Source organism: Accipiter gentilis, chromosome 31, assembly GCF_929443795.1.
Source record: "Accipiter gentilis chromosome 31, bAccGen1.1, whole genome shotgun sequence".
NCBI classification, from domain to species: Eukaryota; Metazoa; Chordata; class Aves; order Accipitriformes; family Accipitridae; genus Astur; species Astur gentilis.
The window spans coordinates 8417466-8439824 of NC_064910.1; the positions used below are offsets into that span (position 1 = coordinate 8417466).

At 38.5% G+C, this 22359-nt stretch overlaps 1 protein-coding gene across 26 annotated transcripts in view; it reads left to right on the top strand.

Annotated features, from left to right (window-relative positions):
• Positions 1–22053, top strand: part of INPP4A (inositol polyphosphate-4-phosphatase type I A) — a 128813-nt gene extending 106760 nt beyond the window's left edge. For 19 of the 26 annotated variants that reach the window (XM_049834418.1, XM_049834423.1, XM_049834421.1 and 16 more), the window contains 7 exons: positions 305–428; positions 1286–1412; positions 3733–3873; positions 5221–5318; positions 8497–8609; positions 8966–9120; positions 14499–18962. In XM_049834418.1, the coding sequence (XP_049690375.1) occupies positions 305–428; positions 1286–1412; positions 3733–3873; positions 5221–5318; positions 8497–8609; positions 8966–9120; positions 14499–14679 (939 nt within the window). In that variant the 3' untranslated portion in view covers positions 14680–18962. The other 7 variants (XM_049834431.1, XM_049834439.1, XM_049834433.1 and 4 more) reach the window with 1 other exon arrangement.
• The last annotated feature ends 306 nt before the right edge of the window (positions 22054–22359 follow it).

Below are 22359 nucleotides of genomic sequence, written 5' to 3' on the forward strand. Positions count from 1 at the left end.
AAGCAAGATCAACAGCAGTCCCATTTTGGGAGAGCTTGCAAGATCAACAGCAGTCCCATTTTGGGAGAGCTTGCAAGATGAAGGCAGTGTGCCCTAAGTCTGATTTTATGAATGCTTTGGATTTTTGTTGGTTGGTTGTCTCTCTTCAGCTGCAAGGAGAAAAAAAAGAGTGACATTTAAGGGAAAAGAGCATCAGTCTGACAGATGTTATGGCATCTCTTGTATGTGGTATTCTTTCTGTATGGGAATGAAGAGCCTTTTTTGTATTGAATCATTTCACTCTTATCTGTTTTCTCTCTCCCAGCTGACAGCTCTCATTTGTGGTTTCATTATCAAGCTGAGGAACTGCCTGCATGATGATGGATTTCTAAGACAACTCTACACCATTGGCTTGCTGGCACAGTTTGAGAGCCTGCTGAGCACTTATGGTAAAAGCACAGGGCAAGTGGGTGGTATTAGCTGCTGAGTCAGCAAATTCTGCATGAAATGGGCTACAGCAGAATATGAGTGTTTGGAACAATCTGCAGCTCAGCTACAAAACAATTTTGAAAACTGAACTGCAAAACCAGATTATATGTGGAGTACTAAATTAGTTAACAACTCTGAGTTTCTTTGCATTTAATTGAATTACTTCTAAAAGATAAAGTGTACTTGCCTTATAATATAATGTCAAAGGTTTAAAAAAAGACAAAACATATCATAGGGATTGTTTTTTCAGAAAAGAAATGGATTAAAGTTCTGCTAAGCTAAGAGAAACTGTGCCCAAAGTACGCTTTTTGAATTTTCTTGACCTCCTGTAATCCTGCAGTGCAAAGTGAGATTGAAGAGAGAATACAAAAAGGGAAAGTACTTCAGTCGAAAGTGTTTCACTCCTGTGTCTGAACAGCCATCTGGATGCCAGTTAGGGCATGCTTTACTGAATGAATCCAGAATACCTTGTAACTTTTCCAACACGCTTTTCCTACACAAAGGATATCATGGCTGTGACAATGCTGAAAAGTACTTCCTAGAGTCATCTAAATTGGAAAATCAGCATATAATCTACTTGAAGAGCGGTAGTCTGGACTGTGCTAGATAATTGGTGTTTTCTAAACTTGCTAAACTCATAAAGTCAACCCTGACATTGTGTGCAGTCTGTAGGTCAAGGTGAAGGCCTGGGCTCCAGACCTTCCGCGTCCATAGAACTTATTTATGAGACCAATGGCCTACGGACGTCATCAAATTGATGAAGGGAAGTTGTACGTAACAAGTAATGTTACGATTCACTTTTTCCTCCTTGATTTAGGTGAGGAGCTGGCAATGCTGGAGGACATGAGTTTGGGAATCATGGACTTGAGGAATGTAACCTTTAAAGTAACTCAGGCCACATCAAATACATCTACTGACATGCTGCCAGTCATCACTGGAAATCGGTAAAAAAAAAATGGGGGCGGGGAGCAGGAAGTGGGGTGGGACTGCAGGCACAAGAAGCAGTGATAGTGCACTTTAATTATGTGCTTTTTGTACTGTGTTGTTTCTCTTCTCAGAACTTCAAATAAATGTTTTGGAGTTACTCATTTTTACTGATGTTTCATTTTACAGGGAGCTAAGCTGGAAAGGGGTATATGGCAAGGCTCGAACCATGGCAGTATTGGTTTATGAATAAATATCATCTTGACCTAGCCATCCACAAACATAAGCCAGAAGTATTCAATCTTTTCTTAAGCACTTGTGCTGTTTTTAAATCTCAGACTGACTTTTGAGGCTGATCTCATTGTCTGAAATTCACTGCTGTTGTTCAGTTGGTCACTGCTTCACTGTATGCCACTGACTAATGGGCTGCTGTTAGCACAACCGGACATGGAATGTATATCAAGCAGTTGATGGGCTGTTGCTGAGGTGAGGCCTATTTAGGGCCAATTAGGATCAATTTCCAAACTATGAGGCCTATTTAGGGCCAATTAGGATCAATTTCCAAACTATCGGGGCCAGACTGCCGCTCATTTTGGCCACTTGTCTGAAAAGAGGTATTTTCAAGTTTGACCTTAAGAGCAATTTTTGTTTTAAAAGTCTGAAGTAACAAACATTCACATCCTCACATAAAGTGGAGTGGGAGTGATCTGTTACAGCCGTATTATGATAGGAAGCATTTACAACAGAGTCACAGTTCAATTTGAATGCCTCAGCCTGCTTATCAGCTGGCCTTGCACTCGTTTCTGACATGGGGCTGATGCAATAGAAATCTTGCCCAGAGAGAGCCAGTTCACAGATGGGGATGAAGCTGTGGAAAGAAAGCAGCAAAAGAAATCGATGTTTTAATGTTTCTGTGTTCCAGTCTTTAGAATCTTTTAATTTTGAATCTCATTTCTGGAGGAAATAAGGCTTATTTGATTAGTGTGCTGTACCAAGCTCCACTGGAGCTTTGCCCAGTTTCATCCACGTCTGAAAAAGAGCAAGAGTTCTCAAAGGTAAAAATATTTAGAGGAATTTTAAGTTAAGGTTCACATGCAATGAAAAGTGCCTCAGCTGAAGGAGGTCTGCAGTACAATCATGTATGTTACAGAAATTGCTGAGACCTCTGGAAATGGCTGACAGCTGACACAAAATTCCGTTCCAAGGAAATCTTTAGTTGAAACTTCCCATCAGCTATAGGACAATAATCAGCAGGAAACCAGTCTTCATTAGTTGCAGGTCTGATAGTGTTGCTTATTCTTTTGCTGTCTAGATTTTACTCAAGAAAGAGAAGAAAGAAATTGTGTATTTATTTTGGTGTAAACTATTGGAAGGTTTACATTTAGAGGTGAAAATAGGTTTTTTGCTTTCAGACAAAGCATAGGATTTGCATGTCTGTCCAATGTAAGTGTGGGACAGACCAATTTTGATTACCTTATTGTATACTTCTCAGAGTTCTTTTGTTATACTTGAGCATATATGCTGCACTTGAGAGTTCTGCAATGTAAAGACTTGGACGTAACACCAAGGTATTGTTGCTGATAGGTCAACAGACAGCACACAAACCACAGTAACTTGTGTCTTGGCAGTTCCAACGTAGGGTAGTATGACATACCTTAGTCTGCACTGATGTTATGAGATAAGGTAAGCTGAGTTACCTCACATATGCCATGAGATAAAGCATACACAGTGCTCTTTGCTGTAGCTCGGCTGACCCAAGGTAACCTGTTGTGCTGCAGGAGCAGCTTGTAGGTCTGAGTGATATGTTTCTGTATCAGTGCTTTTGTTAGCTCCCCCTTCAATTTAAGCTTTGGTTGCTACTATCATTGCCTCTATCCTTCTGCTCAGAAAAGTCAGTACTACTTACTGTATCCAAAAATGTGTCCTTTTATGCACATGCATCATCACTAGCCTTTATCACTTTAAAATCAAATATACTTTACTCTTGATCAGATGGGGACATGCCAAAATTTGGCTTTTTCTACCCAAGTTGTACAAGAGCTGCAGTATTAATGAGCAGAGCAAAATCAGCTTTTGTCAGGAAATTGGCAGATATGATTAAAATGTCCATGAGGATGCAAAATCAGCATTACAGGTTGCTGCAGGTTTATTTTTGAACTAGAATAGCTTTTCTAATTAAGAGCAAGCTGTGGCAGTTCCTTAAAGTCGTCAGTTTTGACTGATACTTATTTTTTAATAGTTGTATTATGTTCTAGATATTATCCCTCTTTACATAAATAACACATTCTCGGAATGTAGCTTTTTGATCTTTATGTCTAATAGCTGTTTATTTCTTTGCAGTGATGGATTTAATGTGAGGATCCCTTTGCCAAGCGCCTTGTTTGATTTGTTGCCACGAGAGATTCAAAGTGGCATGTTACTGAGGGTTCAGCCTGTTCTTTTCAATGTGGGAATCAATGAGCAGCAAACCCTAGCAGAGAAGTATGTATTCAGTCATGCAAGCTCAAACTTAATGGTAGTTCAGCAATCTCCTGTTCTGATGGAAGTATGTCTCTATGGAGTTGCACTGTTGCATTACTAACAGTGATTCAGTTTCTCCAATACACAAACAAGGGAATACTGAATGAAGCTGTCAAATGCAAAACAAAAAAAAAAGAGGTCCTTTATACAGCCTATAGCTGTGGAGCTCCTTACCTCATGGGTTTGAGTCTAGTGCAGGTTTATGTGGTTCAGAAGTGAAATTACAGAAAAGGAAACCTGTCATGGGCTATTTATACTGCTTGTGACTCAAGACCTCTGTGGGTGACAGATCACTAGAGGCTGAGAGATCATTCTGGATATTGCTGTTTATTTGCCTTCTTGGTTTTGCACTCTCTCCTAGACTTCCTCTTCTGGCCACTGTCAAAACACAGGATAATGGGCTAGATTGACCTTTGTTTTAACATAACTTTGCAGTGCTTATGTAATGCAACAATATTCTTGTAAAGCTAAAAAATATAATTATGTAATTCTATTTGCTAGGGAAACTGTTCAGTTTTGGAAGAGCCACCAGGGCTTCCCTTTGTTATGGCCATATCCTGTAAAGAATACATTGATAGGGCACTGCTCTGATGGAGAACTCCAGTGAAGTCAGGCACATGCATGTTGTGACAGCAGCCTTGGTACTGGGGTGGAGCATACAATATGATGGTGGACAGCTAGAAAAAGTCTAACAAAGGCATTCCAGCAGTTACTGTTGTCCTGTGTTACCTATAAAGGGAGCCCAAGGTGACTAGCATAGTTACAGATGTCAACACTGTGTGTGTATCTATGTATGTAGATATAGTTAGATGAGATGAATCATGGCATCACTGACAATACTTATTACATTCATGGTTTATTACTCCTAGATCTGTATTTGTCATTTACATATCTGAAGTCAAAGTTCTTAATCCTATCTACTGGTGTTATAGTTATTACTAGCTTATGAACTAAACTAGTAAATCTGTTATTAAAAGTTTGAATTTAGGCAAAATGATTTACCAGATGGGTATTTAATATTGAGAGAGAGACACAAAAGCCAAAGAATTCTAAGTACTATTTTCTACAAGATTTTTCTTTCACCTTCCTTCCCACTTTCCCCCTCACACTCATATATTTTCTTTTCCTGTAATGAATCACTACAACACTTCTCTGTTACACTTTACTCTGCTTTTGAATGGTTAGGAATTTCATGGGCTGAATCTTTAAACTGTTTTCTGGTAGTCATATTGCCAAGTGCAGTTGTTTCAAAGAAGAGGAGAAACCTTTTACCTTGAGTTTAACTGTTCCCTCCTTTACCTTTTAAAGGTTTGGAGACACCTCACTGCAAGAAGTAATTAACATGGAAAGCTTAGTGCGGTTGAATTCGTATTTTGAGCAGTTCAAGGAAGTTTTGCCTGATGATTGTAAGTATTTGGTAATTAATGGCAAATTTGGTTGAACAACACAACTCAGGCTGATTTTTTCATTTGTTTGCTTCATGCTAGTTGTTTAAATGTTGATGATAACACTGGCAGTAGTAACCTCCAAGAAATGATGCAACTCTATTTTAATACATTAGTACTAAGTAGAGCAGATTCAGGAGGTGTAAAGGGCAGTCTGATTAACTTTCCTTTTTTAATTTACTTTTACTTTACATCTCTTTCTAAGTGGCATTATGTGCTGTGTAAACATGCAGCTAGGCAGTTAGATTACCGTGAGGGGAAGGCATAAAAGTTACAGGTTATAGCAGCAGCACTTGTATATGCAGTTTTTGGTCACATTCTCTGCACTTGTGATAACCTGCACAGAAAGCAACTGACAGTTTTTAGGAACTTAATCACTTTCCCTCTGCTTATCCTTTGGCACTTTCCTTTCTCTGTTGCATCTGCAGCCAGCAACAGAGAAGTCTAGCACCTGGAAGAGAGACAATAGCTACAAGCTTGAATTTTACTGGTTATGTAAGAAAATTTCTTGCTTGTTACTGGTTTTTTGGGAGGCAGTGGCATAAATATTATTTACATGTGACCATAAAAATGGTGAAAATTCATCAATTCATTATTAGTATCAAACCTCTTGTAGGGTGATTTCCTGGGTCCCACAACTGCAGTTTTATTGCAGAAATACAAATGCAGCAATGTGCCACAGGATAGTAAGAATTCTGTCTGTTAAAGTACGTTATTGTACTTTCAGTTACCCTGGATTTTTTTTGATGCAGCTGAGAGCAGAAGCTGTTTCCCTCCTTCCAGGCATTTATAATCCTGCATAATTAGTACTCTGAAATTTTAGCTGCAAAGTTTTGATTTTTTATTACATAGTAGTCTAGCATCAGACTTTCTTGTAAAGTTCAAAAGTTAATCAATTTAAAGTGATTTTTCTTCTGCTTTTCTCCCCCTTACTTTATATCTCTGTCTAGTCTTCCATAATAATAGCTCCCATTCAGCTCCTTCCTCTCCTCTTTGATTTTGCTCGCTTTTTTTTTTACTTCAGTCTCCTCTCAAGTCCCCAAACCTCATATGTTGATCCAGTCACCTTTTAGCTTTTGCCTTTTTTCCTGACACTTTTTTTTAATCCTGCAATTTGTCTTCTGTTCTGTCATTTGTTCCTTCTCTTTTTATGTTTTTTGAACTCTGTTTTAACTTTATACCTACTCTCCTCTGTTTTTAAAGAGCACTGGTGCCATGACCTTGAGTTTCTTATTTACCAGTAACACTTAACGCTCTATAGCAGAGGTTCTTCTTCAAGTAACTTGAAGTTGTGAACAAGGCTGGCATGCAGTGTTGGACAGATGGTGTTAACATGATCCCTAACAGTGAAAGAAAACAAAATAGTCTTGTGTCCACGTGCTTTTTCTCCCTTACTCTGGGTACTTGTCATTACATTGATCCCTGCCACATGAAATGAATGCCTCAAAGGTGGAGAATCTTCCTTCTGCCAAACCTTCTTTCTGCTTCACTGTTTCTCCTGGGTAAATGCAGACATATTGTGCCTGGTTTTGCAATCCAGCTTGGACAAATGGTTTGTGGTTATAAACATTAAGCAAAAGTTTTGATTAGAAGTGTGAAAAAAATATTGCGAGTGTCCCAGCCAAGTGTGTTAGAGATGCTCTGTGAAAAGCTGAGATTATATGGACAAACCTGGGACTGTGGTTGTCATAAGGAAGGTATGAGGGTGTGTTTTGTACCTCCTCTGTGGTGATATTTAGGATGTACAAAGTGAATAACATTTTACATTTAACTGTAAACCAGGTGGTGGTTATGACCAGCCAGTGGTGTAGTCTGTGGTAAGTAAGTAGAGGCAAAAGGAAAACCAGGCAGGTCATTCTAGGAGACAAGAGGCCTAGTGAAGTATCTGCTGGCAGCTTGTAGGAAATTTTCCCTTCAAGAACAATACACAAGGAAAGTTGGTTCCTGATCTGCTGTCCTTGTCCCTGTGCTCTTAATTCTGGCCCCAAAACCGAGCCCTGGGGAACACCTCTTGTGACCAGCCACCGACTGGGTTTAACTTTCATTCACCACAACTCTTTGGGCCCAGCCATCCAGCCAGTTTTTTAGCCAGCAAGGAGTACATCCATCCAAGCCATGAGCTGCCAGTTTCATTTCTCCAGGAGAATGCTGTGGAAAACAGTGTCAAAGGCTTTACTAAAGTCCAGGTATACAACATCCACAGCCTTTCCCCCATCCACGAAGTGATCGCCTTGTCATAGAAGGAGATCAGGTTATTCTAACATACGATTTGCTGTGAGAAGATACATGGTCCAAAAATAAAACCTCATATATCACCCATGTGGGGTTCTTTTTGTCGCATAGTCATTTTTTAGCAGTGCATTCCTCCTTATTTATCCAGTCATAGCTTTAGTTGGTGTCCTCTGTAGTTACCTCTTTAAAAAAAAAAAACAAAAAACCAAACACAAAAAGATGACCTATTTAATACTTGTCATTGATTGTCTTGAGTATCTTTCTATATATGTAAGAGATGATGTGTAACACTTTGAACATATGACTACTGAAAGCATTCTAAAATACTGAAAAATTTCAACTGATTTATTGCCACTTAGTGAAATATTAGTAAACATATCATGACAGTGTGGTGTCCTGTTGGAGACAGTGTTTCTTGTAACTGGAAACTGGCAAGCTTGCAAATTTAAAATTGAAAATGTGAGCAGCGTATAAAATATCTTCAGAGTTTCTGTGGAGACATGCATGATACCCTATCACCTCTGAGGGGCGATAATACAGGCAGTTATATGTTTATATGCAGTTATGAATCGTGTGCGAAAGCAAGTACATCTGTGACACACAGAACAAGATACTATACCAATCTTGCTCCCTTTGTTCACTCTATTATTATAATGCTATCAGATTCTGAGCCCCTGAAGTTTTAAATAACCTGAATGATATTTCCAGTTGACTTTAATTAAACTTGAGTTTGTTTTGTTGGTGGTACTAAGTAATTAAGAATTGGGTTAATTGTTGTAAGCTTTGATAGTTTCAAGAAAACACAGTTGTGTTTGCACAGGCATATAGGAACACTTTCCATGTAACTTATCTTTGTAAAAGGGTTGCATATGGTAAGTAAGTGGAGTTGGTTTTGTTTGTTTTATAGGTCTACCTCGATCTCGTAGTCAGACGTGCCTGCCTGAACTGTTAAGATTTCTGGGACAAAATGTACATGCAAGGAAAAATAAGAATGTTGATATCCTTTGGCAAGCTGCTGAGGTATTTATTCATCTAAGCATCTCTGCATAGTTCAGGTCATTTTCTCTATGCATATGTATTTTCCCCTTTTTTTATTACCAATATGTTCAAATTTCTTCCATTTGCTTGCATGTAGCTTGGAAATACTGCCAGGTTAAACCTCCTCTAGAATGAGACATAGGGAGATAAAATGTATTTTCCACATCAGTATTTTCCTTACAACTCATGCAATGAAGTTCTGCTCTCTCAAAGATGACAACTTTCGACATCAAAGTCCTATGCAACATTTGTGTCTCTCTAAGGAGAAGTACAGGTGTGTTCTCTGGCGGAAGGTTATGCATGAGGAAGAAATGATGAATTGTATGTCCCATTTCTAGATATGCCGCAGACTAAATGGTGTTCGATTTACAAGCTGTAAAAGTGCCAAGGATAGGACTGCCATGTCGGTCACCCTAGAGCAGTGTTTGATCCTACAGCATGAACATGGAATGGCTCCACAGGTCTTCACCCAGGCTCTGGAATGTATGAGGAGGTAAGAGTTTGAGTGTCACTTACTCCTAAATAAGGAACCATGCAAACTGCAGTGGAACAGTGGTCTCTGTTTCTATCAAAACGAAAAAAAAAATAAAATAAAGTCAGAAAACTGCAAAACCAACTGCTAGAATTCATCCCTCCCTTGCCTGTATTAGTGACTTGCATATGCTAAAGCTGCTTGCTACCAGATTTGCATCAGATAGGCTTTAGTTTTCAGTAGTGAATTGGGAGTTCAGAGAAGCATGTAAAAGCGTGTTTTCAATTAATGCTGAGCTTACAGAACAGGAAACTGGTGCTTCTTTGAAAGTTGTTTAATGATGAGGTTACCTGAACTGTCATAGCACTGGGTTTCTTAGTTCTAGATCAGGCAGATTTCTCAGGGATGACCTGTCTTTTTTTCTCGGAAACATAGACACCTGCAGTTTGCACTGGTTTGCCACGTGTATTGTTCAGCAGTGAAACACTGCTCACTGGGCAAAATGTCGGTATGGGTGTTTCACAATACAGCAACCAAATTTCATCACAACTTGTCAGTGTCTTGTTGTCATATCAATATAATGATGTTCTGTATTCTGAAGCAGCAGAGATGTTTGCAGAATTAAATACTGTACTAAAAAAAAAAAAAAGAAAATCTGTTTACTGTTGTTCAATGCCTTGTTTCAAGCACTGCTGGAAAACTCCGTAACTCACATACCAAAAGAAAGGATAAGAAATCTAGCTTTAGTCTTTATCAGTGTAGTTCAACAATGCTGTTCAGTCCTGTTTTTCAACATTCACTCTTACTGAATGTACTGTACTGTGCGTCTTCTCACCAAATTCTCTAGAGTGTTCAATTCTCTTATCCTTTCTGTATGTTTTTGCTGTTTGACCCTTTCTTACTCTTTGGTTACCTAGAAGGACAATGTCTCATATAATAACACTTGCAGCCTTTTACACTAATAATTTGGTTTTTATATCTACATCCAATTGGATGTCACTGGACTTTTGTACTTTCACTTTTTTGCTGCACTTCTTGCTGCATTGTTAGAGAGTTGGTGCAGTATGTGAAAACTGCATTCAGAAACTAATTAAATCTTGATACCAGAAACAAAACTTGGAACGGCTTTGTGAGGAAGAAGTTATTAACTTAAAATGGAGCCAAGTCACTCTCAAATATCGTTATTTAAATTATGCGACTTGTCAACTTAGACATCTGAAAGAAAAAAAAAGCTTTGTTGCACAGTTGTTTATTTAGTAAGAATAAAAACTGAATGAGTATAATACTAGGAATCTTGTTACTTTCTTTAAATTAGTTACTGAGTTAATGTTTAGGGTTTTTTTTAATGCAGTTGTGAACACAGGATCAGATAAAATATTGACCCAAGAAATGCATTGCTGTATGTTGACCTGCACAGGGATATTGAAAGAGGGCCAATTTAATCAAAACGTTTGCTTGTATGTTCTAGCAACACCAGGGACTTGCTTGACAGGTGAAAGATGTGACCTCTTCTGTTAAATCTTTGACTAAGAGAGATTGTGCAGAACAAATACTGACTAGTCCTGCAGGAATACTAGGATTAGACCGTTTTTCAAGCCCATCACTCTTTCTTCCTCACATGTCATTGCTCTTTGGGGTAGGTGGTTGTGGTTTTAAAATTATTTGCCAGTTCTGCTCAGGAACAATGGCACAGAATTAACAAAGCTTAACAAGAGAGATAGGATTACAGAACAAGTATGTAGGAGTCCAACTCCACCCAAACCCATTTCAGCCTGGACAGGATGACCTGACCTAGATAACAGGCACAGGAAGTGAAAGGGTAGCAAATTACTTCCACGGCATTCAGAAAACTTGCTTTTTCTTTTAACTTGGATCTTTTATTTGTGTAAGTGTACTGGAAATTGAAGGCTTGGCTCGGTCCTGAAGACTTCTGAAGTTTCTGGGGCAGTTGGAATGGCAGGGAAGAAGTACTATTAAGTTGTGGGACTCAAAGTATTTCATCTCTTCTCTACTGGTAACCTTCTAGAGAACAAAAGCATCCTTGCTTACACTGTTCTTGAAAAATTAAGAAAGCACCCTCTTCTTCCATGTGATGTTGGTCTTCAGAGGTGTTAGTTCCCACTTAGTTGTCCTCAGGGACCTCCTTTCTTTCCTAGTCTTGCAATAATTATGTATCCATGATAATTATGTTCAGTGAGCTGGACATCAGGGAGAGAACATTGAGTGCTCTTTGTAGATGCTTGTAGAAATTCACAGATACAAGTTTGTGGCCTTCACCTTACAAATATCCTATTAGAATAAACTCACTTTTCTGTAAATAAGTTGCAGCTTTTCCAGTCCTAAATCAAATATATGGTAACTCATAGCCTACAAATAGTAAAATCATGATGGTATGTCTGGAAGTCCAAGCTACAGAGGAAATGACTAACTGGCCAATAAAGGCAGCTCAAGAGTCAAGGTCCAACTGGATCACATAGCCTCTTCCAACTGCAGCAGTGCCAATACTACCCACTGGACCTGTGACTCCCTGCCTTCCCTCCCCTACCAGATTACTGTCCTATTAGATACGCCAGTGGAGCTGTTTGTGTGAATATGCTCTAATCCAGTTTCAGTCAAAATCAGCCTGGGTAGCAAAATGCTTTACATGTTTAAGGTAGCCCAGCTCATTTTCATTAAACCAACTAGGAAGTTGTGACACAAGCAGTTCAGCCAACAGAGAAGAGCTGTGTCTGATGTGCTCTTGAAAACCAGCTGGAAATGGGGGGAGGGAAATAATGTCTTCTAGCTGCCATGGTTGCTAACTAAAAAGACTACATAATAAAGCCCTGACAGTCATGTTTGGTTATGACCACTCACTGCAATAAAACAGCTTTGATTGAATTCAACAGCTTGGTTGAATTTCTTCACTGGTTGACCTGCTTTAAGAATAAAATTTTGGTGGGTTGACCTTGGCTATCTGCCAGATGCCCACCCAGCTGCTCTCTCACTCCCCTCCTCAACAAGACAGGGGGAGAAAATATGATGAAAAAGCTTGTGGATTGAGGTAAAGACAGGGAAATCCCTTGCCAGTTACTGTTACAGGCAAAACAGACTTGACTCAAAGAGAATTAATTTTTTGCCAGTAGATTTGGATGGTAAGAAACAAAGACAAAAATTACAACACCTTCCCTCCACAACCCCTTTTGTCCCAGGCCCAGGTACCACGCTCTTTGTTCCCAACTCCTCTACCTCCTCCCCACACTGTGCAGTGCACAGGGGATGGGGAATGGGAGTTTGCAGTCAGTCCGTAACAGCTCCTCTCTGCTGCTCCTTCCTCCTTGCATATCTTCCCCCACCCCAGCATGGGCCCTCCCCATGGGCTGCAGTCCTTCAGGGTAAACCTGCTCCTGCATGGGCTCTCCATGGGCTCCAGTTTCCTTCAGGAAATACTCACCTGCTCCACCATGGGGTCCTCCACGGGCTGCAATGTGGACATCTGCTCCACTATGGTCATCTCCACAGCTGCAGGAGAATCCCTGCTCCAGCACCTGGGGTACCTCCTCCCTTCCTTCCCTAATTTTGGTGCTCACAGGGCTGTTTCTCACATCTTTTCCTGTCTCTCCTCACTGCCATGCAGTGTTTTGCCTTTTTTTTACGTGCACTTTCCCCGAGGCACCACCAGCGTGGCTGAGGGGCTCAGCCGTGCCTGCGGTGGGTCCATTGGAGCCAGCTGGAACCAGCTGTGTCCAGCACGGGGCAGCCCCAGCCTCTCCTCACAGAGAGGATTCCCCTATCCAGACTGGATTAGCAGGGAATTTGCTTTGTCTATTTACCCTGGTCCTTTCCTAGAGGTAGTCTGCTGAATGTTTTGATTTAAGACACTGTACAATTTGGTGTATTTGATATTTCCAAAAGGTGGCTTTTCACCCCTTGGGTGGAAGCATCTACGTGGGCCAACAGTGACAAGGAAAGCACTTTCCAGCTCTTGCCTCCATTCCCACTGTACGTGTCTGTGCATGTCTTTGTGTAAAAATGAGTAGCTTGATACTAATCTTTAATGGTAGAGATGTGGCATGTGATGTTCATAATGTCATCTTGTCATTTTGAGCCTTTCTTCCTTCTTTCCCTCTCCCATTGTTTTACTTCCTTATCTATATCCTAAAACACTTTCCTTCCCCTAGACTATTCTGTTGAGCCTTTGTCCACCACTTTGCAGTCATCGTTAGCTTTCCACTTACTGATTCTCCTGATCACACACACACACACCTGTCCCCACTGCTACAAAGATAATTGGGATTTGTAGGCATCACAGACTCAATCTGCCCTTACCCAGTGTAGGCACCAGGAGTGAAAACATATTTTGATCACCAATTTGGATGTGTTAATCCGGATCAGAATACAGTTGGTTTAGTTCCCAGCCCACCTAATTCCATTTGACTTAAAGTGTCGCCAGCATCTGAAGACTGTTTTCTCTTTCACCACCTCCAGTGTATCTCTGATGGCTTCCAAGACATTGTCTGTTGGTTACCTAACCTTGCTACGCAACCAGCAAGATTATGTATCACCTTTTATGGATAGAGTGAGTGCACTTGTTCTAACAGGATCAGGCTCACAGGTTGCATTTAGTTGTTGCTTTGTAAACTAAAAATAGAGTTGAACTGCACAGGGTATAAGACTGATCCAAAATGAAACAGCACACTACAAAGCCTTGGGTTACCTGAAGAGGTGTTCTCCACTGTAGGTAGGCCTTTGGTGCTCAAAGCAATGTAGGAGGCAGAGGCATAATGAGATGGGCTGTGCAGCATGTCTTGTCTTCACATGCGTATATTGAGGCACTTCAGAAACACGTATTTTGGAAAGCATATTGGTACACACTTGAATTCATGTTGAAGCAGAAAAATAAGTGGGTGGTTTGGGGTTTTTTGTTTACATATTGAGCAGGTAGTTAAGAGGTTAAATTATTTCACTTCAGCCTACATGGAAAGATGTTTGAAAGGGTCAAATACTACAATGGTTATTCATGTTCAGCTTGCTTTTCAGAGCTCCGCTTCTTTGCAGCATGCAGAAGCATGGCAGAGCAGCATGGGATATTATTGCTTGGTAATCTGAAAGAATGAACATGGAAAACCATTTATGTTCAACCTACATGTGTTTATTTTCAGTAGACTACAGTACTTCTTTCTTATTTTTCTCTTTTATTCTCTTTCCCTCTCCTTATTTCTGTAATTGTGCTGATACATATTTTTGAGATGTTTTTCCACTCTTTCTTTACTTCATCTTCTGGTTTTGTTGTGCTTTCTTCCATGTTTTTTCATTTTCTTGACCACCCTGTGTTGCCATCTCTTTTTATACATTCATCTGCATGTCCGTCGTCTTTTCTGTTTTATTTTCCCTCCTCCCAACCTTCTTCCTTTTCACAGCATTGGAACACGGGAGATAGTCACCCAGAAGAACCTGAGTGGCTTGGTGCCCATCCGAGATTTCAGACTAGATCCCAGCCTCCTCTACTCTATTCCTTTACTAGCTCTCAGCCCCAATTTACTGATTGTGTGGCTGTTTCTGAGCATAGCATACCTGGTGGCCAGATTACGTTGCAAGTGAAGATAAGGTTAAAAAAAAACAAAAACAAAAAAAGTTCTTGAATGTGTATTGCCACTTGGTACCTGCTGGACAAAGGAAATGTGTCATAGCATTGTCTGCCAAGAATTATTATTATGCCTTACAATTTACGTTTCTATTGTACTAAACTGTAAATATACATCAAATTATTTTATCAAAAAGAATTGTATTGAAACTTTAAATTATTGTTCTGCTTTCAGTGCTTGTAACATAGTCTGACATTGGCCTGTTACCTCGTTACTTTAGCCGGCCTTGAAGATCTCTTACCAAATATAGTTTTGTGTTACTTGTTTCATGTATTCCAGAGAAAGGAACTCTGTCTGAAAAGAATTTGTATCTTTTTGTATATTTAAGGTGTATGCTAATCTTGCCTTTCATTTTTACAAGCTGTGAAGAGAAAAATAAAAACATGGGTGGGGTTTATAAGAAATTGTAAGAAATTTATTTAAAGAAATAAACAAATTTCTACCTTCATTTCAAAGCATAATATCCAAATTACATTGCTGAACAGTTTGTAGAGCCATAGTCTTGTTCCTTTCTCATGGTTAAGTATGTTCTAATAGACTAGTATACCCACTCAGAAAACTGGCGGTGTGCTGCATGCAGAATTATTTCATTCTATTTGTAGATCTCCATTTTGTAATGTATTAAAGACATAAAGAGAATGACCTGTGGTTAGGAAAAGGATGTAATTGGCATTAGCCTGCTAATGATCCATTACCTGTTTCAGGTGCTCTGTTACAGAACTTATTCTGAAACAGGGTCATTATCATTCTAGAAGTTAAAGATACTGGTCTTCAATATTTCAGGCAAGAAGAGGGAGATATCAGTTAGCTCCTTTAGTAGATGGATTTGAGGTTTTCCTTTTGGCTTTGTTTTAATTACAGTAGACTAAATATTACTATTATTTCCATTTTTAAGTGTTGGACAGCTTTAATTAGTTATGATGTTGATAGTGACTTAGAGATAAACGAATGATGTTAAGTTAACATTTACTTAAGTGGTGAGACTAAAGCGGCTTACCTAGTTTAGTCATGCAGAATAATTGCAGATGAAATTTTATCATCATTTATATAGAACATCAAACTGGGAGAGGCCTGTTTAAACTGAAAAATTTTGTTGATGCAGCGGTCTGGCAGAGCTTGTCAATAGCAATAGCTGATCAAAAAACCTAACCTCATTTAATGTAGTTTGCTAAATTTGTGAAGGGATTTACTTCGCTTGGTGCCTGACATGACAGAAAATAGGGCTTCTGAGGAGAACCCTTCTAGTACTGTGATTTCTATTTTCTACTATTATTAACTCGCTCAAAAAAACTAAGTAGCTATAGCTTTTATTATCAATTTTAATGGAATTTGAACACTTCTGAGAGAGGTAAGCTTAAAAAAACAAAAAAGCAGAGTTAGAATAAAAATTAGAATAAAATCCTAAATTTGGTGAATATTCTAACTTTAAAAAAGTATGTGGTTATATTTGTGTCTTCATGAAATAAGACTGTACAGTACACTATCTTCTGATATTTTTCCTCACTATTCTCACAATTTTGTTTTTAAAAGAAAAAAATATATATATTTTTTTATATATACATATATACACATTTGAGCATACATCCTATTTATTTTTAGTTGCAATGAGTTTAGGTAAATCCTTACTGCTGATTAGCTTTAAAACCATGGTATGATGATATTGGACATATTCATGTCCTGTGCTGATATCTAGTAGCACTGTGTCTCTGTACAAATCATTTCTTCTTTCTGATTAACACTGGTTCTTTTGCTATGGCTACCAAAATCTACCTTTTACAAAGTAAATGAATGTCAGGTTGGACTGTGGCCTTGTTCTTGCAATGTGATGAGTGTCCTAGGTTCAATCTAACAAGATGTGAAAGTAACTTTAGTATGCATATCTCCACTGAACTCCACGAGATTATTAATCTGTTTAAATAAAGTATGAAGGCTTTGCTCATGACTATCATTACGGTTGCAGTAAGACCACCCTTAAATTCATCTAGAATGAAAGCCTAGGCTTTTTGAAAACAATGTAGTTTTTAAATTTTTTTTCTTAAACTTTGATGGGGACGAGTTTTCATCTTTTTTTTTCTTCTTTAGCTTACTCTGTGCTTTCATTCGGGCGTTCAGATTTAAAATATTGTAATGCATACTGCTTACATGCCTCCAGCAGAAGAAACATGGCACATGAAATGGTGTGTGAAATACATCTTTGTCACCATCTCTGTGGCCCACCTGTGCCATGGAGTGACATGTGCAATAACCAGATGCAGTGGAATGAGTTATGAACAGAATGATTCACTTTGGAGTGAAAATGTTCATTTGCTATCCCATATATGCTATTTAAACTTATTGGTTTTATTAGTGCTCTGAACTATAATTTGTGCAATTTTTTTATTTAATCTATCTGACTGCAACAGCCTTTTGGGGAGGTGTCTGTGAAACACAAAAGAGTGACATAAAAATAGTGTCAACACATATGATCCATTCTATAAAAGCCATGTCACAGAATGTGCTGCAGAGGCAAATTTGAAACTTAAACTCTTTATTAGAGCAAAAAGTTACAATGTTTTAGGAAGTTAAACTAGGTGGTTGTCCTGGTTTAACCCCAGTCAGCAACTAAGCACCACGCAGCCGCTCACTCACTTCCCCCCCACCCAGTGGGATGGGGGAGAAAATCAGGAAAAGAAGTAAAACTCGTGGGTTGAGATAAGAACGGTTTAATAGAACAGAAAAGAAGAAACTAATAATTTTATTGATAACACTAATAAAATGGCAACATTAATAATAAAAGGATTGGAATATACAAATGATGCACAGTGCAATCGTTCACCACCCGCTGATCAACGCCCAGTTAGTCCCTGAGCGGCAATCCCCCTGCCCCCACTTCCTCCAGTTTATATACTGGGCATGATGTCCCATGGTATGGAATACACTGTTGGCCAGTTTGGGTCAGGTGCCCTGGCTGTGTCCCCTCCCAACTTCTTGTGCCCCTCCAGCCTTCTTGCTGGCTGGGCAGTAGAAGCTGAAAAAGCCTTGATAAACGTTACTTAGCAACAACTGAAAACATCAGTGTTACCAACATTCTTCTCATATCTAACTCAAAAACATAGCACTGCACCAGCTGAAACCAGGAGAGTGGTATATACAGAACACAGTCAGTTTAATTAGCTAAAATTAGAAGAATAGTGAGGTCAGTAAGAGCAAGAGAGCTTTCAAACTGAACCAAAATCCAAACCTTCCTTTTGAATCAGATGACCACAGTTTACCTGGTAGATGCTGCAGCCATCTCCAAGACAGGAATAACGTGACGCTTCAACCATAAGATGGTGTACTGTACACTTTGCCATGAAGTTCTAGTATTCATTGTTTAGGTTTCAGTTCTCTACCGGGGAAGGACATTCTCCTGCAAGCCTAAATTGATTTATAATATATATTTAAAAGATAATGCTTTCTCTTTGGATGCCTGTTTTTGGATATAATCAAAGGAACTCTGAAGTAGATTCACAAGCATACAGAAGCCTTATAACTGGAGTAGTTTTTTATTGTAGCACAGAACCTCTTTGTAATGTGGGGCAGTTGCACCAAAACATTGGGTAAAAATTAAATTCTGCACAGCTTTGTTTCATTGGGGTGATGACTGTCAACGCAGCCAATCTTTTTTGCACCCACACAAAGCTGCTATTTCATGATTAAGATTTTTTTTTCCAGACTATGTTGGTTTTCAAGTCAATTTATGCATGCAGAGATAACTGGAAAGTCATTATTTTTGTATCAGCTCTAATCTTTAAGTACGTACTTACAATACTGACATACAGGGAACAACAGTATTACTTTAAAGCACTTACAGAAAGTACAGCAGTTTTTCTTTTTCAGCATAATATACTAATAAGTTAGCAGAACTGCTTGTAAGCAATCTCTTGGGATTCCTTGTGCAATGAAGCGGCATGTGTACTCCACAACAGTGTACCCTGAAATACATGAAACCATCGTGAAAGAACTTTTTCAGTAGATGCACTGCTGCTTTTTAGAAATGCAAAACTAGCAATCAGACATAGCATGTGTCCATTCTGTGTGCTTCTTACTAGCATTGTATGATGAGTCATCATTTTTAATATTTGCGGTGGCAAATTAATTAAACGCTCATTAAATATAACCAACTTTTTGTTAATGCTATAAAATAACCAGTTCATTTCATCTTAAAGTCTTTTTTTTTTTTTTCCTTTTTACTGCTGTCATTTTTTGTGCTTGTTTTTTTTCCCCAGTGAGGGTTGTCGGCGAGAAAATACAATGAAGAATGTTGGATGTCGCAAGTATGCATTTAATTCCCTGCAACTGAAGGCTTTCCCAAAGTATTACAGGCCTCCAGAAGGAACTTATGGAAAAGTTGAAACATAATCATACTATGTCCTTTAATTGCTGTTCCATTAAAACATGTGGATACACTCTAGATTAACACATGATTTTGTCATCCAGAAGAGATAAATAACCTTTTTGTACGTTTCACTAGGTTATACAGAGCATGTTACTTACAGAATTGGAATCTATAGTAACAGTTATTCTGACACCTTAGCTTGAGAATAGTGTGATGACTCTCTGCCCATTTAAATAGCCTTCAGTGTGTGTAAGATGAACAGATATTGTGCTACTTAATAATTACCTATATGCAAATAGCTAGGTAACTCCTGGATGGGCAAGGACTCTAGGAACGGCATTTAGGCAGCTGTTTCACATAACATCTTTTTATACTGAGTTGACTTGAGATTGAGCTTTTCATAAACTTTTTAAAACTGAGAGTAAAATTCAGAAGTTGTAAATAAAAAGGGATTGGATCCTAGACAGTCTAATAACTGTAGAATGCATTGTTACAATCAAAAAACAGAAGTTCAACTTTAAAAAAAAAATCAGCGCAACAAAAGCCAGGAGTATAAATTGTTTTACTGTATATAGGATGCCATCTTCATATATGAAATTAACAATACATAAAAGGCCAGGCATATGAGGTCTAGTTTCTAGTTCTGTCCAAATAAAACAAATTCCTGTCACCTTCAACAAATAAGGACTTGGGCACACATCTTAACTGATATTAAAAAGTGTTTTGGAAACATAATGATGCCTAACCATTAATGCCAGCAACAGTTCCCCCTGCCCTTCCCTACTATAAGGCAAGTGCAACAAGCAAGTTGCTAATGTTGCACGTGACATGTTCACTATGTTCCATGGTATTCTGTATTAATTAACAACACTTTTACCCATGGCTTTTTATATCGCTTCTGGATTGTAAGCATTAGTATCTGGGCGGGGGGGGGGGGGGGGGGCTGTTACATTTTCTTGATTGAGGTTTGATTTTTTTTCCACCTCAATTTTGTACATCAATACAAAAATGCTCAAAGTGCCCAACGCATCCTCGTTACTCCATAACCAAAACTGGTTTCTGTTTACCTTTGCATTTTACCTGGGTAGATGTTCAGAATCCGGGGGGGGGGAAGTATGACCATTTTCAGAGTATTTCTGAGGAAGGTAGCAATGGCCCATGTTGATATAGAAAGGAACTGCTCATGTGCTACTGCTAATGCGTGAGAGCCTCACGTGTTCTAGCTTATGACTAAGGTGCTCAGTTTGTTAGCATTTGATAAAAAATGTTCAACATATCTCCTTGGAAATAATCTCCCAAGGAATGCCTCTGAATTTAAGATACCTTTTTAAAAAGCAGCTCAACATTGATTTCCAAATTTTAACAGGATTAAGTCATCTCTAGCTAGCTTTGTTCAGCACACTGTGCCCTTTCCTTCCTGGTTTCTAAGGATGCAAGTTTTAGAATAGAAAAATCCGTTCAATTATTCTTGTACAAGTAGCAACGGCCAGGTAAGTATGTGGCTGGTTTCTGATTTCTTTCTCCCTCACTGATGTTTGTCTGTGCTGTCACTGCTCTATCAATCAGTCATGTTCATTCTGCTCCCATGTAGGTTTGGGGGTTACAGGTCTAGCAGTTTTTGCATTTTGCTTTTTGCAGTCAAACACTGAGCAGCATGTCACAAAGTCAGGTCAGAGAGTTCTGCTGAACTAGGTTGTTACCACTCTTTCAGAAAGTCTCTCTAGGATAACAAAACACTGAATTCTGTGCAAAATCAATGTATTGTACTACCTATCCTAGGTCTGAATGAGTCATCTACAGTAGAACAGTCCCTTGGAAACTTTACAAACCCTGTTCGCCAATTAATACATTACTGTTGATTTTATTGTATTGCTAATATGTAAACAAATGTATGGTGAAAAACTCTTCAATGGGATCTCTTTAGACATGTAATTCCATTAGTTCTGCTGAACCTTCAGTCCCTGGCCCATTATTAAATGCTACATTTATTTTTGTATAAACTATACTCTTTATATCCCTTAGTTTTTATGGTTGATAATTTTATTTTGTATATTTCAAACATAGTTAATTATATTTCAAGTCCTGTATTGTTACACTAAAAATATTCCAATGTTCAGCTTCAGACGAAAATAACGAGGTCTATGGTAACAATTAGCAGAGCCACTCTCTTAGACTGTGGCCAACAATCATTTAGATCTACCCTAGAGCTTAGCGATCCTTTATTTATTTTGTATACCAATGTAATCAGAAGAAGTTGCTGAATTTTGTATGTGCATGGATTTCATTCACCTTTTTAAAGTGGTGGAATACTGGTCTCAAGTACTGCATTATTTTGTTTAAAATACTTTTATTTTAGTACACTTACATGTCAAACATTGTTGTCCAGCTAACATTTTATATATATGCCATTGTCAGTACATGCACATCGACGGGCTTGTTTAAAGGGCGTAATGAACAGTAAGATCTTGAGGAGTTCATCAAAAAAGAAAAACTGTGAAACTTGAAATCCACATAGGATGCTTCACAAGGGTGGAGTAAGCTTTTCTGTTGCACAGGAGAGGCAAATTTAAAGGATTACTGTAAAATGAAGTTCTGTCTAATGTTCTCTTTTGAGTACCTTTTTTAAATTATGAAACATACAAAAGTAAAAAAAGAAAACTGTTGCCAAGTATGTTCTGTGTATGTTCTGTGAAAATACCTACAGCACAGTTGCCTTTTGTTTCATTTATACATGTAAAATTATTGTATAATACAACACTGTTTTGTTCGAACACAATTGTATTTGCCAAGCTTTGTGCATTGAAATATTTTTATTTATTTGGTTTTGGGCAGTATTAATATATCATAAACATATGGCTACTGTTTTATATATTCTAGTTCATCCAATCCATGTATGCTGTAAATGTGCTAGTCTTTAGGATGAAAACCAATAAAGAACTGACAAGAATAACAAATCATGGGTTATTTTTAATGCATTTGTGGTAAATTAAAATAAACACTTTCAGGTACCTTGGCTTGATACGCTTTATCTGTTGGAAAATAGATTGAGCTAAGTTGTGTATGGAGATACTTTAAACAGATACGTGAGTCAGGAAATAGTTTCTCCTAAACCCTGCTAAAGTACAGCTGCTGTCAATTTTCTGTAGTTAGGCCAGGCACCAGTTTGTCCCACATGCTATCCATTCAGCAACAACAGTTAAACAAGGAAGCACTGTGAGATTTTTTAATTTTACATACTTTCTCCATGAATCTTCTATAAGACCTTCCTGAGCTTCGTTC